Source organism: Xenopus laevis, chromosome 2L (genome assembly GCF_017654675.1).
Source record: "Xenopus laevis strain J_2021 chromosome 2L, Xenopus_laevis_v10.1, whole genome shotgun sequence".
Classification (NCBI taxonomy): Eukaryota; Metazoa; Chordata; class Amphibia; order Anura; family Pipidae; genus Xenopus; species Xenopus laevis.
Window position 1 is genome coordinate 15319858 of NC_054373.1, and position 17236 is coordinate 15337093.

Below are 17236 nucleotides of genomic sequence, written 5' to 3' on the forward strand. Positions count from 1 at the left end.
CTAATCGCCTCTCCTTCAGGCCATTAATCTCCCCTGCCTTCCCACCGGCTACAATGTAAATCGCCAGCAGGATGGCACTTGGAGCGCTTCGTTTTCCAAAGTCGCCTCATGAGGAAACTTCGGGCGACTTTGGAAAATGAAGCACTCCAAGTGCCATCCCACTGGCGATCTAGATTCTAGCCGACGGGAAGGCTTTTCGAGGAGATTAGTCTTCCGAAGAAGAGGCGATTAGTCACGAGGAAACTACGGGTGACTTCGGAAACCAAATTGCTCTGAGTGCCATCCTGCCGGCAATCTAGATTCTAGCTGGCGGGAAGGCTTTTCAGGGAGGTTAGTCATCTGAAGAAGAGGTGATTAGTCGCCGGGCGACTAAATCTCCCGAATATTCACGTGTGTCTCTGCCCTAAAACCTTGACGCTCCATCTCTGGGGTGGGGGTAATAAACCCCAAGGACATAGAATCAATGCAGAAATCAAGATATCTGACACAGGTATGGGATCCATTATCCGAAAACCCGTTATTAAAAAGATTTTTGATCATTTTCAAAAACGATTTCCTTTTTCTCTGCAAAAATAAAACAGTAGCTTGTTCTTGATCCTAACTAAAATATGATTAATCCTTATTGGAAGCAAAAATAGCCTATTGGGTTTATTTATTGTTTACATGATTCTCTAGTAGACCTAAGGTATCAAGATCCAAATTATGGAAAGATCCATTATCTGGAAAACCCCTGGTCCCGAGCATTCTGGATAACAGGTCCCATACCTGTATAGGAAATATGCATACAAAAGGAGCTGCACGTTTTAATATCAGGCAAATCCTTGGCTCCCTTGAAAGTCACGTGTAGGTGGAACCTCTCGTTGTTTTATATGAAAACATTTCTAGGATTCCCCATAAAGTTAATGAGTACCGGTACCACATACTGCGCCATATGTCATAGACCAGCCACGCCCCCATCCTTTAAGATCCTCCCCTTTCCCCATGACCAGTCTCCAAGTAATATGCTGTTGTTCTGGAGCCTTCCTCAGTGCCAAGTGTGAGCCAGACGCATCACTCATATTAATCTCATAAGTGCCTATGAGCTCGACATTAATTATATATAAATGCCTTTGCCTGTCAACCATGTGCTCCATAAATCTTTAAAGGTGGTTTGCGCGCGGAATTAAGAGTACAACAATTTATTTTTTTTGGATACCACAAAGCAAATGTCACAGATTCCTCTAGACCATTGATTAGTTCTCATGTTGATAGAGATGGAGTGTAATTGAGTGAATAGTTTTGTACAAATATTTTCTTTTGGATGGATGTTCCCCCGTAAAGAACATTTTACCTTATCGAAAAGCATTAGATTCGGATCAGTAGCACTCGTCAGAATGGGGTAAATGCAAAGATTTGGATTTATTCCTGTTTCAAAACACATCAGTTAATAGTGCTGCTCCAGCAGAATTCTGCACTGAAATCCGTTTCTCAAAAGAGCAAACAGATTTTTTTTATATTTCATTTTGAATCAGACATGGGGCTAGACATATTGTCGGTTTCCCAGCTGCCCCCAGTCACCTGATTGGGTGCACTTTCGCTTCTGTGCAGTTGTATGCAGTGCTGTATTTAGGTCTGATGCCTCTCTGGACCTAACAGCGGTCCCAGTTTACAGAAGCGATGCCGCGCGCACAGCTATGTGTCATATTGCATCTGTTTTTTTGCACGGCGAACCCTCTACTACTCGTCCCCCCAGCTGGGAGGGTTTTTTGTTTAATTATATATTAACCCAAACCCCCCCCCCCTTGTTCTAGGCACATGCCCTTGGGTGCCCATGTAAAATGATGGCCCTGCTTATATGTACTATTGGCTCAGTGATGTAAACTGTGACAAACACAACCTTCTCTAAGAATCTCCATATTTTATTCATATATTGCCCCAGCCACGAAAATAGTTATTTTTGGCATAGATTGGTAAATGGTAAGTCAGTACCATAGAAAAGAGCAGGATTGTGTAGGATTCATTTTAATCTCTGAATGGTTGATGGTGCTGCCATTGTGTTGTATGTGTCGGTGTGTGTGTGTGTGTGTGTGTATATATATATATATATATATAGCGATAAGGAAGATAAGCACTCCAATATTACTGGTCAATAATCATTTATTCCACTGTGCATACCAACGTTTTGATCCTTGATAAAGGTCCAAACGTGGACTGAAACGTTGGTATGCACAGTGGAATAAATGATTATTGACCAGTAATATTGGAGTGCTTATCTTCCTTATCGCTATTTATCATATTTTGATATAGCACCCACTTGGACAATTTAGAGTGCGGATACACACCTGGACTAACTATATATATATATATATACATACATACATATATATATATATATATATATATATATATATATATATATATATATATATATATATATATATATATATATATATATATATACAGTATATATATATATATATATATATATATATATATATATATACAGTATATATATATAGAGTGTAATGCATTTTACAGTAAATATGGCATTTCACAAAAGCACATGAGGTGCCGGGTATAATTGACGGAGTCTATAACCATCTCCTGATTACAGTTTTTCCGGACCCCAGGGGGTATGACAGGATCTAACTGTCATTCACACGCTCACACCTGTCACACTCATGGAACCACAGCCCAGTGATCTTGTCACACTCCTCTTCCTGCAACCCACTCACTCTCGGGCCCCAGCTGTATCCTCTAGGGACTCACTGCCCTGCTCCTCTTCTCTCTATCATTGGGGAAGATATTAATTACCAGGACGCCTGACAGACAAATTATATACCTCCGGCCTACTGGACACTGGAAGGAGGTGCTGAACTTTATAACTGAATAAACAGCAGGTGCTTTATTCTGTTCCCTTGTCTCATTAACATAGGTAATTACTATAAATGATAGCGTTTAACATGGCTTTTTCTAGAGAATTATACTTGCTGGTTAGCTGGGATCCCCTCCCTGTATTCCATGACACACATTTCTAAATGACTGCCATTAACCCTTTCACAGCTTGCAATGGTGGGATCTATTTTGAGATTAGTCTGTCACTTGAAGAACCAATACACATTATTTGCCCCTCCCCTTTGTACTTATTTCATTTTTAGAACTATGGATCATATGCCTCTCTTGCTTTTTTTCGCCTCAGCTGACAGTTTCAGCTTTTCCTAAACTTCCCATTGTTTATTGGCTGGTCACAGACTTCATCGAAGTGGATGACCTGGTGCTTATGGAGATGGCTGGGTGTGACTCGATGCATTACTATTTTTGGAAGGGGCGTAATGATATAAAAAATGAGAGCAATTAATTATGTAGGTAGCAGCCCTGAGTCACTGTATTTATAAAGTTATACATACATAAAGTTACTTCTTGCAGTGCTGTACAATCTTACAATATACAAAAGTACACACAGGGAGGAAAAGTATAATAAAAACAATAAATACACAGAGAGCAAGTGCTATGTGGTGTGAGACACAGTAGGAAGGATGTCCCTGCCCTGAAGAGCTTACTGTCTAAAGGTGGCCATAGACGTAGACATCCGCTTGTTCAGCGATGTCGCCAAACGAGCGACATCGCTCGTTTGGCATATCGGGCTAATCTGATTGTGGGCCCTAGGGTACAGTCCTGCAGCAGGTCGGATACCAGCAAAAACCTGTGGTACCCTGCGGGTTGCAGGTAGGATTTTCGGGAGCGGGTATAGACGCGGGTCAGCGGTTCGCCGGGTTTTTCTGATCACCCTTACTTCTAATGATGTCACTTCCGGTTTACAATGACAGCACTTCCTGTTTCTTGATGGTCATCGGGTTGCGGGTCCAAGCTGGTAAGTATGCGGGTCCAGGTGTGGGTTGCAGGTCCGGTTCGGATTTAACAAATAGGTTCGGCGCAGGACTCTACTCTAGGGCCCAACTATCGGATCATAATGCATCCAACGGGATTTTTTAACCTTCGCAATCAAGATCTGGTCGACTTTCGGCAGATACCGATCGGGAAAGCCCGTCGGATGGCCCCACACATGCCTTAGTGGAAAGGTTGTAGGTTGCAGAAAGTGGCTTTGCTAGGATGCAAGGAGTCATATTCACTAGTGAGTGATGCAAGATTAGCACCTTTGTTCAATGGACATTGAGGCAGTGACAGGCACAGGAAAGTTTGGGAATAATATGAATATCCCAATCAACATCTGGGATCTCTGGGAGATAAGGAACCAGGTAGGGTTTGCACCTTTTTTCTTTGGGGAAAACTGGCAGGGGGCAGGCGACATTGGGGGGGTGGTCCGGATGATATCGGGGGTTGGGGTGGTTGACGTAGGGGACGGGGCAGATGACATGGAGGCGGGACTGATGACATATTCACTTCTATGTCCTGTTTCCGGATTTCCTAATTCGGAAATCCGGACAGGCACTTTTCACATGGGCAGCCTTTCCAAAAATCGGCCTGTCTGTGTGAAATCCAGGCAGGTGGCAACCATAGAGCCAGTGTCAGTGGATGAAATTGCATTCTGTTTGCATAACGAAAATGTAAAAGCTTAAATGACAATTGTCTCTCTAGGCGACTTTAATTTCCCAAAATAGACAGCTGAAATATCCTAGTTTGCTGTCGATATCCGGGTCATTTACTATTTGGCCTGTTTTTATCCTACATGGTGCCAGTTAGATAAGCAGTATGGCAGCGCCCACGCATAGGTATAAATACAAATACAAGGAAGGAGTGTTCTGTTCACATCGAGGTCAAAATCAATTTTTCATTGATCTTAATGTGGCCCTCCCCGACCTTCCAACAAGCTTTTCATTCTTTGCACAAGCCCGGGTTGCAGTAGCCGGCCACGTGTGCTTTCATGGCCGCCCCGTTCCTCCCAGCGAGTCTTTTGAACTCCACTCAAGAGGTTTAATTCCTTTATAACCGTCTTAACTGAACAAGAACTGTATCTAATTGTCGCGCTTCTCTGATCCTGCCAATATGGGAACCTTTTTAAGATGGAAGTATTTGCAGTTGAATGGACCCCCTGCCGACCTGGAATTAACAGCGAACATCTTGTTGTTTCATTTCTCACCTAATTACAGTATTCCAGCTCAGGACTGGCATTTTAACTCCTTCTTCCCCCATCCCCCAAGGTGTTTTTTCCCTTCTTTCTCTGATGGTGCATTTCAGACAATTCATTGGTTTAATAAGAACTGAACCAAACCGCAAACATATGTTGAATATGCCTTTAAGGGCCAGGGCACAAGCTGCTATTTCGGGAGATTAGTCGCCCAGCGTCAAATCGCTTCTTCTTCGGGCGACTAATTTCCCCCGAACTGCCTTCCAGCCTGCTAGAATGTTAATTGCCGGCGGGATGACAGTCGGATTGCTTTGGCTTTCCAAAGTTGCCCGAAGTTTTTTTGGTTTCACAAAACGAAGCGCTCCAAGTGCTATCACGCCAGCGATTTACATTCTAGCTGGCGGGAAGAGGCAGTTCCAGAATCTAATTTTCTTTTCTTTTTCTGGTTTTCTAAAAGTTCCAGATTTATAAAGTGTAAATACCATGAATAACTCTAATACAAAACTTTGCCATGCAAAAGCTGTTGAGGGCCTGTACAAGTCAATGGGAGCTACTCTTATCCTATTTGTCCATTTTTATTAATTCAGACTTTTAGATTGCTTTCGCTAGTAATTGTCGAAAAAACATGAATTTTTAGAGGATCTTATATTTTTATTCGGATCATTCAGTGCTTTTTTTTTCTTTGTGCTTTTTATATTTGGATCTTTTAATAAATTATGTGGCATTCGTGGTTTTGAAGAAAATGAGTTTATTCGAGGTTTCAAAAACCTCTAAAACCACTAAAAACCCACAGAAAAAAGCTATCATACAAAACTTTGCCACGTAAAAGCTGTCAAGGTCCTTTACAAGTCAATGGGAGCTGCGCTTATCCTATTTATTTATTTTTAATCAATTTAGACTTTGAGCTTTTTTTTATATTCTGATCTTTTAAAGGGGTGGTTCACCTTTGAATTCACTTTTAGTATGATGTAGAGAGTGATATTCTGAGACAATTTGCAATTGGTTTTCTTTTTTTATTATTTGTGGTTTTTGAATTCTTCAGCTTTTTATTCAGCAGCTCTCCAGTTTGCAATTTCAGCAATCTGGTTGCTAAAGTCCAAACTACCTCAACAACCATGCATTAATTTGAATATGAGACTGGAATATGAACAGGAGAGGCCTGAATGGAAAGATGAGCAATAAACTGTAGCAACAACAATAAATTTGTAGCCTTACAGAGGATTTGTTTTTATATGGGGTCAGTAACCCCCATCTGAAACCTGGGACGAGTCAGACAAAGATGGCAAATAATTAAAAAAAAAAAAACTATAAGAAATAAGATCAATTGAAAAGTTGCTTAGAATTAGCCATTCTATAACATACTACAAGGTGAACCACCCGTTTAATAAAATGCACAATATTTGTGGTTTTAGGTCTTAGATTCTGGGAGATTTAGTTGCCCGGCGACATATCTCCTCTTCTTCAGGGCGACTAATCTCCCCAAATTGCCTTAACCTGCCTTCCCGCCGGCTAGAATGTAAATCGCCGGTGGGATGGCACTCAGAGTTTCCTCGTGAGGCTACTTTGGGTCGACTTCGGAAAACGAATCGCTCCGAGTGCCATCCCACCCGCGATTTACATTCTAGCCGGCGGGAGGCAGTTAGGGGAGATTAGTCGCCCCGAAGAAGAGCCAATTTTTTTTCGGGACGACTAAATCTCCCAAATCCCGAATCTGTGTCCTTAGAGAATATGAGTTCAGGTTAGTTTTTAAAAGCCACTAAAATGGGAATGTTGATAAATAGAGGCCTCCATGTATAATCATCTGCTTTTATTTACTCCAGCCTTGGACTGGACTCCTTTATGCTGTACAGAGTCTGAGTAATACGTTCCAACTCTGTAACTCTCCTATGGTGGGCTCGCCTTTCATAAATACATTTGTGCACTGGAATCTGATAGATACTGTTCCATTTTTCTCCGATTTTTCCCACGCAGTCTTTTATCCTGGTGTCCAGCAAGTTCTTGGATCTTGTCCCATTGTTTCAATTAAACTGTTGACAAAACTATCGGGAATACGAATCCTGGGTTGTTTTTTTGGCTCTCTGCTCGTTTGGATCATATTTAAGGGAAGGGACGTCTACAATGAAATATAAGCTGATGTTATTCATAAGAGCCTGATGGCACAATAACACATCTACAGAAGGAGTGAACCTAAAACACACAATAGTGAGTTCTGAAGGGGTTTGGCCCACGGTGTTACCTATTTATCTAAAAGGAAGTAATGGTTGGGTATTTCACCGATTGTGTTCTGGCTTAATAATGGGGAGGGGTCCTTTTATAAGGGCAGAGACACACGTGGAGATTCGGGGAGATTCAGTTGCCCAGCGACAAATCGACTCTTCTTCGGGCGACTAATTTCCCCGAACTGGCTTCCGGCCGGCTAGAATCAAAATCGCGGGCGGGATGGCAAACGGAGCGTTTCGTTTTCTGAAGTCTGGCAACTAATCTCCCCGAATCTGAGAGTGTGCCCTGACCCTAAAGGGTGAAACCAAGAGAAATTGGGTTCAGTGAAATCCTCTCCTCCCACAGTTACTCAGATAGTAGATACCAAACTTCGGACGACTTCGGAAAATGAAGCTCTCAGAGTGCCATCCCGCCGGCGGTTTAGATGTTAGCCGGCGGGAAGGCATTGTCACTGGACGATTAATCTCCCCGAATCTCCACGTGTGTCAGTTTTGGTGAAATTAGTTGCCCAGCGACAAATCTCCTCTTCTTCGGGGCGACTAATCTACCTGTACTGCCTCCCACCGGCTACAATGTAAATCGCCTGCAGGATGGCACTTGGAGCGCTTCACTTTCGGAAGTTGCCTCACGAGGAAACTTCAGATGACTTCGGAAAACGAAGCGTTCCGAGTGCCATTCCGCCGGCGATTTACATTCTAGCCGGCAGGGAGGCAGGTCGGGGAGACTAGTCGCCCCAAAGAAGAGGAAATTTGTCGCTGGGTGACTAACCGAATCCGAGCGTGTGCCCTGACCCTTACAGAGCATTTGATTTTTAGAAGGGGTCAGTGACTCGCCCCCCCCCCCATTTGAAAGCTGGAAAGAGTCAAAAACAAATTATTAAATGAATGTAGACCAACTGAACCATTGCTTAGAATTGGCCATTATATAACATATAAAAAGTTAACTTAAAGGTAAACCACCCCTTCAACCTAATTAAACAACTTCTGTCTCTTTGTTTGGTTAGGGTCGGGTGGATACATTTAGTGCCATAGTATATTTGTTTGCCTTGTTATTGAGCGACCGTTCTGCAGCCTTTATTATCTACAGAGGGATGGGCACTGCTGACTGCTACCTTGTGAGTCTGAATTATATCTGCTTCTATAACTCTTAGGGTAAGGCCACACTAGGCGATAGCGCGGCGATTTGACTCGCGGCGACTTTTCGCCGCGACTTTTAAGCGGCAATCGCTGGGGAAACTTTGGCGCTGGCATCTATGGGGAATCGCTGCGTAAAAACACACGCGGCGATCTTTTTTCTATTGTCGCTCGAAATCGCCTAGCGAGGCGATTTCGAGCGACAATAGAAAAAAGATCGCCGCGTGTGTTTTTACGCTAGCGATTTGTCGCGATCCCCCATAGACGCCAGCGCCAAAGTTTCCCCAGCGATTGCCGCTTAAAAGTCGCGGCGAAAAGTCGCCGCGAGTCAAATCGCCGCGCTATCGCCTAGTGTGGCCTTACCCTTAAATGCCCTCAAATGCTTTTTCACTTTATCCCAGCGTTTTGGCTTATTAAGGCAATCTGATAAGACTGGAACCTGCTATTTATCTTCATCTGTCTTTTTTTAGGGTAAAATAGCTTAGGTTTAATTTCATGTTACACCCAGTCAGGTTTTTCCCCACAGCAATAACAGAAAATTATTGCTGTCACCTAAAATGTAAAAATGAATTATTGCCCATGAAATCCTCCCTTCCTTAATTTGGGGGGGGAGCAGACAGTGCAATTTCCCACCCATTGTGATGTTATTTCTAAGGAATATCCGTCAGCTCTGGAAAGTGAGTGTTATTAACTCATGTCTCTCATTTGTGATTTAACCTAGAACTTCTTGCTGTATAGGAGCCCGTTGGGTCTCTTGGAACAGATCCCACATAGCTCTGCTTTGTTCCTCGCCGGAGCTGATTTTAAACAGCTGCTCCATCAATGCGCTTTGTCTCCCATAAGGGAGGCTATAGCTGGTGGTACTAAGAATTCTTAACATATATTATAAGGTTTATGTCTGTAACATCACCCCGCTATATCAGAATCTACACTCCTTTGCAAATATTTTATATAATTAAATGTTTCTGTAAGCCCAGTGTCATTAAATCCATGCACAATGGTGCCATTTGCAACAACATCTGTCTCCGCAATTCTTTATCAGCATTTAATCCACAATGACTGTGGATATCCATAAAATATATCCTTAGAAACCGTGCTGAGTGATGCCATCCATTATAAATGTTGCTTAGTGATGTCACAAGATCCACTAAAACGTCATTCTTTGAAGTCATGTATCTCCTACTTTAAAATATGAGAATAGTAGAAGTGCCATGACCTGCATAGAAGCACTTGTGTGGCCATAGAACACATCCACCATGACTTCTTATATCCTTATAGTTTACAATAGGTGATATTCCCTATAGTGTAAGACCCAGATGCGCCATATTCCCTGGAAAAGCTGATTTGGCCAAACTCTACCCATCTCTCACTTCCTTCCATCATATTCTGCTCTGCCCCTTTCACAACTAGAAAATATATCAAATCGATTGCTCTTTTTCCGTGTATGCTACTTGATTCAGATAGTAGGAGTGCAGTTTGGTTTTTCCAGTTTTTAGAAAAAAATAGCATCATCCCTGTGTTAGTACCAATTTAAAATTTGCTTAGAATTAGTCATTCTATAATATACTAAAAGTTATCTTGAATATCAAACACCCCTTTAAAGGGGACCCGTCACCCAAAAAAAATATTCTAAATCCTATTTTATCACGCTAGTCAAACGAAATTAACTTTAATTACACTGTATAACTATTTGACTTTTGTTTCCTTCAGTATGGGATGTCTTAATTATAACAAGCAGGCAGGAGCCATTTTGTGGACACTGTTATTAAGACAAGCCTTGTATCATCTCAGAATCTTGTTTGTGTAACACAATGGGGGACCTGATGTCCATCCCCATGTACTGGCTACACACAGAGAACTGGGGGAATGTGGGGAGAGCAGTGACATGTAGGAAGTGCTGAATGGAAAGTGAAAGTAATTGCCTAAGGCATAGAGGAAGGGCAGACAATATTTGATTGGCAGCTGAGATTTTTAAATGCGTTTACTATGAACTATGAATGCTTTAATAAAAAAAAGAATTTGGATTTCATGTTTAATTTGAAAAGGACTTTTATTCTGTCTGGGTGATAGGTCCATGGCCAGTGCCATGTTTTCATGTCTCTGGGAAGAGTTGTGTAAACATGTTGGCACTACATAACTAACAACATAATAAAAATAATAGATGTGATTGCAGCCATAGTAGAACACATCGGGGCATTGTTACTTAGTTGCCTCCATCCCCTGTGATGTACCCGCCTTTGCCTTACGCTGTCATCTTGCCCAGCTCCCACAGGGGCCAATCCCAGCTTTACAGTCAATACACCATTCTGCCTGAGATAAGGATCTGGCCACACACTGGCAGCTATTTTCTCTTGTATTTCTCTCCACTTGCAGGAATATAGATAAAGCCTTGTAACAACTGCCTCCCACCCCAGTCTATTTTTACACAAGCAAATCTGCTCTTCAGAACATTGCACTCTTGCTTTTTATTTATACCCCTGCACTATACTCACACGTGTCTTTGCTATTGGCATTATGACCTGGGTGGGCAGCAGTATTTCTATTACTTTAAAGGAGAAGTAAACCCCTAACCCCCTACCCTACATAGACCGACCTCCCTCCTCCCCTAGCCTAGCTGCTACCTCGGCCAAATGCCCCTAACTTTTTACTTACCCCTCGGTGCAGATTCACAGCATCGGAGTTCACGGCAGCCATCTTCTTCTTCTACAGCTTTGACACATTCAGGCAACTGTATATAGTGGTGTGTTTTTTTTATACTAAGCTGGGGGCATGGTCAAGGGTTTTGGGGGGTAAGGACAAAAACCTTCCGAAAATCATCTTCTGGAGTTTGACACCTCTCTGTGGTTGAAGGGGTAGTCCACCTGAAAGGAAATTTTTTTATGATGGAGTTTTTATTTCTAAATTACACTGTTTACACTGCAAATAATTCACTCCACAGTATAAAATTTAATTCCTGAACCAGCAGGTGTATTTTTAGTTGTCATATTGGTGAGTAGGTGCATCTCAGGTCATTTTGCCTGGTCATGTGCTTTCAGAAAGAGCCAGCACTTTAGGATGGAACTGCTTTCTGGCAGGCTGTTGTTTCTCCTACTTAATGTAACTGAATGTGTCTCAGTGGGACCTGGATTTTACTATTGAGTGCTGTTCTTAGATCTACCAGGCAGCTGTTATCTTGTGTTAGGGAGCTGCTATCTGGTTACCTTCCCATTGTTCTGTTGTTAGGCTGCTGGGGGGGGAAAGGGAGGGGGGTGATATCACTCCAACTTGCAGTACAGCAGTAAAGAGTGATTAAAGTTTATCAGAGCACAAGTCACATGACTGGGGGCAGCTGGGAAACTGACAATATGTCTATCCCCATGTCAGATTTCAAAATTAAATATAAAACAAAATCTGTTTGCTCTTTTGAGAAATGGATTTCAGTGCAGAATTCTGCTGAAGCAGCACTATTAACTGATGCGCTTTGAACATTTTTTTTTTTTTTTTCCATGACAGTATCCCTTTAAAATAACCTTTACAATGATTTGGACATTGATATTCCAAGATGATTTTCAGTTGGAGCTCTTTATAGTTTGGTGCATTTTTTACTTATTTAGCATTCTTATTTAGTTGCTCTTCAGTTTGGAATTCCAGCACCTCTGTGGTTTCTAGGGTCTAACTTACCCCTGCACTTACCCCTGGTTTGAATTACAAAGTTAAAGATGAATGAAAAGGCCCTGAATAGCAAAATACATAATAAAAACTAACCATAACTTGTAGTTTCAGAGAGCAAAATGTTTTTGGTTGTCAGGGTCAGTGACCCCTCCGACTAGCAGATAATGTTTTAAATAACAATCAGGCAAATAATAAATTATTAGATAAAAAAGCAAAGGCCAAAAAGAAATAGGGCATTCTATGATATTTGCAAAGCTAAACTACCCCTTTAACGTTAAAATATGAGAACTTTTAGCCACATCCCTGGTTGGTGGAGACCACAACCTTATTTACCGTTACCCTGCCCCCTTCCAACGAAGCCCACTTTGGGCCCAGGAAAAGAAAACTTTGATTCTATACCTACATACTCCATTGGAATAACTAGAAATGATGTGATAACCTAAATATTTGAATAAAAAAAGACACTCTCTCAGGTTTGAGCAAAATCATGTGTTACGTTTAATGAACAACGTCATGTTCTAATATATAGCAAGGGTTTTACTTATCCTGTTCCTTTCATTTGCAGAACCCTTCCTTCGAGACAGACAAGAAATGAAGTATCTGGATCCGTGGAAGTCTTATGCTGAGTGATGCTAGACGCCTTTTTATTTTGCTACAGGTAAGAGAATTCTCAGAAAAGGAGGGAGCTTGTGTAACTAGACATGATTTTTTTTAATGCAATTCCTTTAGTTATACAGGTATGGGTTCCGTTATCCGGAAGCCCATTAATTCAGAAAGCTCCGAATTCCGGAAAGGCCATCTCCCATAAACTCCATTTTATCCAAATAATCCAGTGTTTTTAAATTACAGGTTTGAGACCTGTTATCCAGAATCCTCGGATCTGGGGTTTTCCGGATAACGGATAATTCTGTAAATTGGATCTTCATACCTTAAGTCTACTCGAAAATCATGTAAAAATCAAATAAACCCAATAGGCTGGTTTTGCTTCCAATAAGGATTAATTATATCTTAGTTGGGATCAAGTACAAACTACTGTTTTATTATTACACAGAAAATGGGAATCATTTTGAAAAATTTGGATTATTTGCTTAAAATGGAGTCTATGGGAGACGGCCTTTCCGTAATTCTGATCAGGGCCGGAACTAGGGGTAGGCAGAGTAGGCACGTGCCTAGGGTGCAAAGCTGGGGGGGGCAGGCACGTACCTGCTCTGACGCCTACCCCATTGTCCGGTCCCGTCTCTCGAGCATACACTCAGCCGATGCCGTGCCCAGCCAGGTTGCCTAGGTCGTCTGGCTGGGTTGGCCCGGCTCTGATTCTGATTCTTTCTGGATAACGGATCCCATACCTTTTCTCTCTAATAGGGATGCACCGAACCCACTATTTTGGATTCGGCCGAACCTCCGAATCCTTCGTGAGAGATTCGGCAAAATACTGAACCGAATCCTAATTTGCATATGCAAATTAGGGGTGGGAAGGGGAAAACATTTTTACTTCCTTGTTTTGTGACAAAAAGTCACATGATTTCCCTCCCCGCCCCTTATTTGCATATGCAAATTAGGATTCGGATTCTGTTCGGCCAGGAAGAAGGATTCGGCTGAATCCTGGCCGAGTCCCGAACCGAATCTTGGATTCGGTGCATCCCTACTCTCTAATAATAAAACAATACTATGTACTTGATCCAGACTAAGATACAATCAATTCTTATTGGAGGCAAAACCAGCCTGTTGGGTTTATTTAATATTAACATGATTTTCTAGTAGATTTATGGTATGAAGCTCCAAATTATCTGGAAATCCCTAGGTCCCAAACATTCTGGATAACAGATCCCATAGCTGTATTCACTTTTCATTTTTCATTCTGTCTTATTCATTCTCAAAAGTGTCAGTTCTGCTTGTGACCTGTACTAAGGGTTCAGAGCCATTTCTATATTATATAACAGTGCTTATGTACAGAGGTTATTCCCATCTGGACTATTTTTTGGCAGCAGCAAATTATAATCTTTTGCTTGGAGTAGTGCAGTGTTATTATATACTCAGCCACTTCTGAATCTGTGTCAGGGGCCGGTTTCCATAAGGCACTGTCATAGCTAAAATGCACCCCCAAGGCAAATCACATTAGTGTAAGAGCCACAGTAACAGCCATTCTGATTGAAAGAACTCCTTAATTGATGCCAGGAATAGTTTTTTTTTTCCAGGGAATAAAGCATGTTTCTTCCATTTAGTTCTTGTTCAGGAGTAGCATTAAAGCAATGTTTTGCCTGTAGGTGGATCCATATGCTCCCTCTCCAACGCATTCCACTTTTAGCCTGTGCGTGTCATTGCTTTGCTCACTGTCATTTCAAAGTGATGCAGATATCTTTTTCAGATATTCTTAAAATAATAGATCCACTTAGTCCAGGGATTCTTAACCTACAAGTTAGGAACGCACCGAATCCAGGATTCGGTTCGGGATTCGGCCTTTTTCAGCAGGATTTGGATTCGGACGAATCCTTCTGCCTGGCTGAACCGAATCCAAATCCTAATTTGCATATTAGGGGCGGGGACAGGCCCAGATTTGTGGAAAGGCCACCTGGCCCGGCCTAGGGTGGCAGGATTTTAGGGGGTCGGCATGCTGCCCAACCAAACCCACTTTGGTTCAAAAACACTGGGGATGTGTTGGAGAAACAATAATTTTTTTTAATTTCCCATGCGCAATCCCCATTGCTCCCATCCAGATGTTGAAAATTTGCATGAATAAAGGGGAGGGAACAGGGGCAACGAATGGCAGTGGGCCTAGGGGTGCCCACTATGTAAATCCATTTTTCAAAAGAGATTTTTTTATATTTATTTTTGAAATCTGACATGGGCCTAGACATATTGTGAGTTTCCCAGCTGCCCCAGTCATGTTTTTCCATGACCGTATCCCTTTAAGATAGTCATTGACATTTAGAGCTAATAAATCTTATGGGGGGGGGGCTCCTTTTGCCTAGAAGATGTATTAGAGCTCACTCTATTAAAATCATTAGACATCATGTCTCTCTACATGCAGAATTTGTGCAAAATGCAGTTATTTTGTTTGTACTGGAAATGAATATGTGACACCCAACTGCTGCATGAAGAGAGAATCAATAGAAACTGATGCTGAGAGAGGAATAGTGAAGATAAACTTGATTATCTCAGAAACAATGCAGAATATTTAAAGGAGAAGGAAAGGTTAAAACTAAGTAAGCCTTATCAGAAAGGTCCATCTAAATATACCAGTAAACCCCCAAAGTAATGTTGCTCTGAGTCCCCTGTCAAAAGAAACACTGCATTTCTTTCCTTCTATTGTGTACACATGGGCTTCTGTATCAGACTTCCTGCCTTCAGCTTAAACCTCATTGCCCTGGGCAAGAGCATGCTCAGTTTGCTCCTCTCCCCCCACCCCTCCCTTCTCTACTGTAATCTGAGCTCAGAGCAGGGAGAGACTCAGGCAGGAAGTGATGTCACACCACATTAATACTGCAGCTCCTATTCTAAACAAACAGAGAGTTTCTAGAGCTTTTTACTCAGATATGGTAAAATATTCTACAGAATAAATATAATATTCTAGCTTGCACTATTGCAGCTAATCTATTGGCAATAAAATGCCTCCATAGCTTTCCTTCTCCTTTAAGTGATTGTATTTAGGAAGTTTTTAATTTCAGTATAATGAAGCTTATTATCAAATTTTCATTTTCGTGATAGTTCCCCTTTAAGAAACATGGCATGTGCAGCAGCACTTTCTTACCTTAACATCCATGCAAAGAGCCTTATTTGAAAGATAAAATGTGTTTTAATCATTACTTATAGTCCTCTTTCTTTTCTTCTAGAAGGTCAAAAACATGGGAAACGCCGAAAGCCAAAATGTAGAACAAGCTTTGTATGGGAAAGAGCACGGCGGCACTTTGGGTCGGAAGCACACGTCTCGCTCACTCCGCATTTCCAATAAGAATTCTCGCAGGACCCGCCATGCTTCATCAGGGAAACCAGTGCATCGGAATTCCGAAGTCAGTAACAGGTCAAGCAGCACCCCCAGCATCCCTCAGTCTTTAGCAGAAAATGGGATGGAGCCGTACTCTCAAGATGCCAACCTGGACGACTTTGACAGCCGGGATTGGGTAGATATGGGTTTGAGGCCCGTTTCTTATCATACAGATTCTTCAGTCACCCCGAGTTTAAACAGCAGCACCGTTCTCACCGCAGCCTCCATGCAGAGCATGCAGGACTGTGAAGAAAGTAGACTTTATGGCGAAGACCACTCTTATTTTCCAGATGGCAATGGGCGAGCTCAGATCTACACCACAAATGGGCCAAACCTCTTGGATGCAGCAAGTTTTAAGAAGAAGCGTTCCAAATCAGCAGATATATGGAGAGAGGACAGCCTGGAGTTTTCCCTTTCCGATCTGAGCCAAGAACACTTAACCAGCACGGAGGAGATTTTATGCTCCACCGAAGAGAAAGACTGTGAGGAGACCATAATAGCCGAGGCAGGTAATAACGGCAAGCTGAATTCCTGCCAACGTGCCAATTCCTTAACAGATTTGTATCCGCAAAATATCCCACATGCGTCTGTCAATGGCGCACCAAGGAGTAAATTTATGGTCTACTGTCGGAATTTAGTGTCCCACTCGCCAGAATCGGAAAATTACAAAATGGACCCCACTTCTGCCGAAGAGACTCCACCTTACAGCAATTATAACACTCTTCCTTGTCGGAAGTCCCATTGCCTTTCTGAAGGTGCCGCAAACCTGAAACTCAGCCATAGCAACAGCATGCATGGCCGAAGAGCAAAGACAACTCAGGTAAGCGTAACTGTTCCAAATATATGTCATAAGGTCGCTGTGGTTTTCCGTTACGGTTGGTTTTGTGTGTGTGTGTGTGTGTGTATATATATATATATATATAATGGTTTTATCTAGGGACAAGTGACCTTTCAACACTCCAGCAGTTAAAAAAAAAAAACTATTGGTGGCCAGGGTGGAAATGTTTTGACTTAAGGTGGCCATAGACGTAACAATTTCTTGGAAAAGATCTTTCCAGGAAAGCTCGTTCATTTTAATAAACGTTTGTAGAGCTGAATCGTCAGTTATACATATAGAAACAATAAAATTCTACCTGTAGCTGACTATTCAGCACTAACAATGCCCGATGTTTGGGTCCCTTCAAA

The 17236-nt window shown here is 42.0% G+C and overlaps 1 protein-coding gene across 6 annotated transcripts in view; it reads left to right on the plus strand.

Annotated features, from left to right (window-relative positions):
* The window catches only part of tiam1.L (T cell lymphoma invasion and metastasis L homeolog), a 228642-nt gene that overhangs the window by 146376 nt on the left and 65030 nt on the right, over positions 1 to 17236 (plus strand). For 4 of the 6 annotated variants that reach the window (XM_018245947.2, XM_018245948.2, XM_018245951.2 and 1 more), the window contains 2 exons: positions 12635 to 12727; positions 15900 to 16871. In XM_018245947.2, coding sequence (XP_018101436.1) covers positions 12689 to 12727; positions 15900 to 16871 — 1011 coding nt within the window. In that variant the 5' untranslated portion in view covers positions 12635 to 12688. The remainder of the gene's footprint in view (positions 1 to 12634; positions 12728 to 15899; positions 16872 to 17236) is intronic. The other 2 variants (XM_041581580.1, XM_018245950.2) reach the window with 1 other exon arrangement.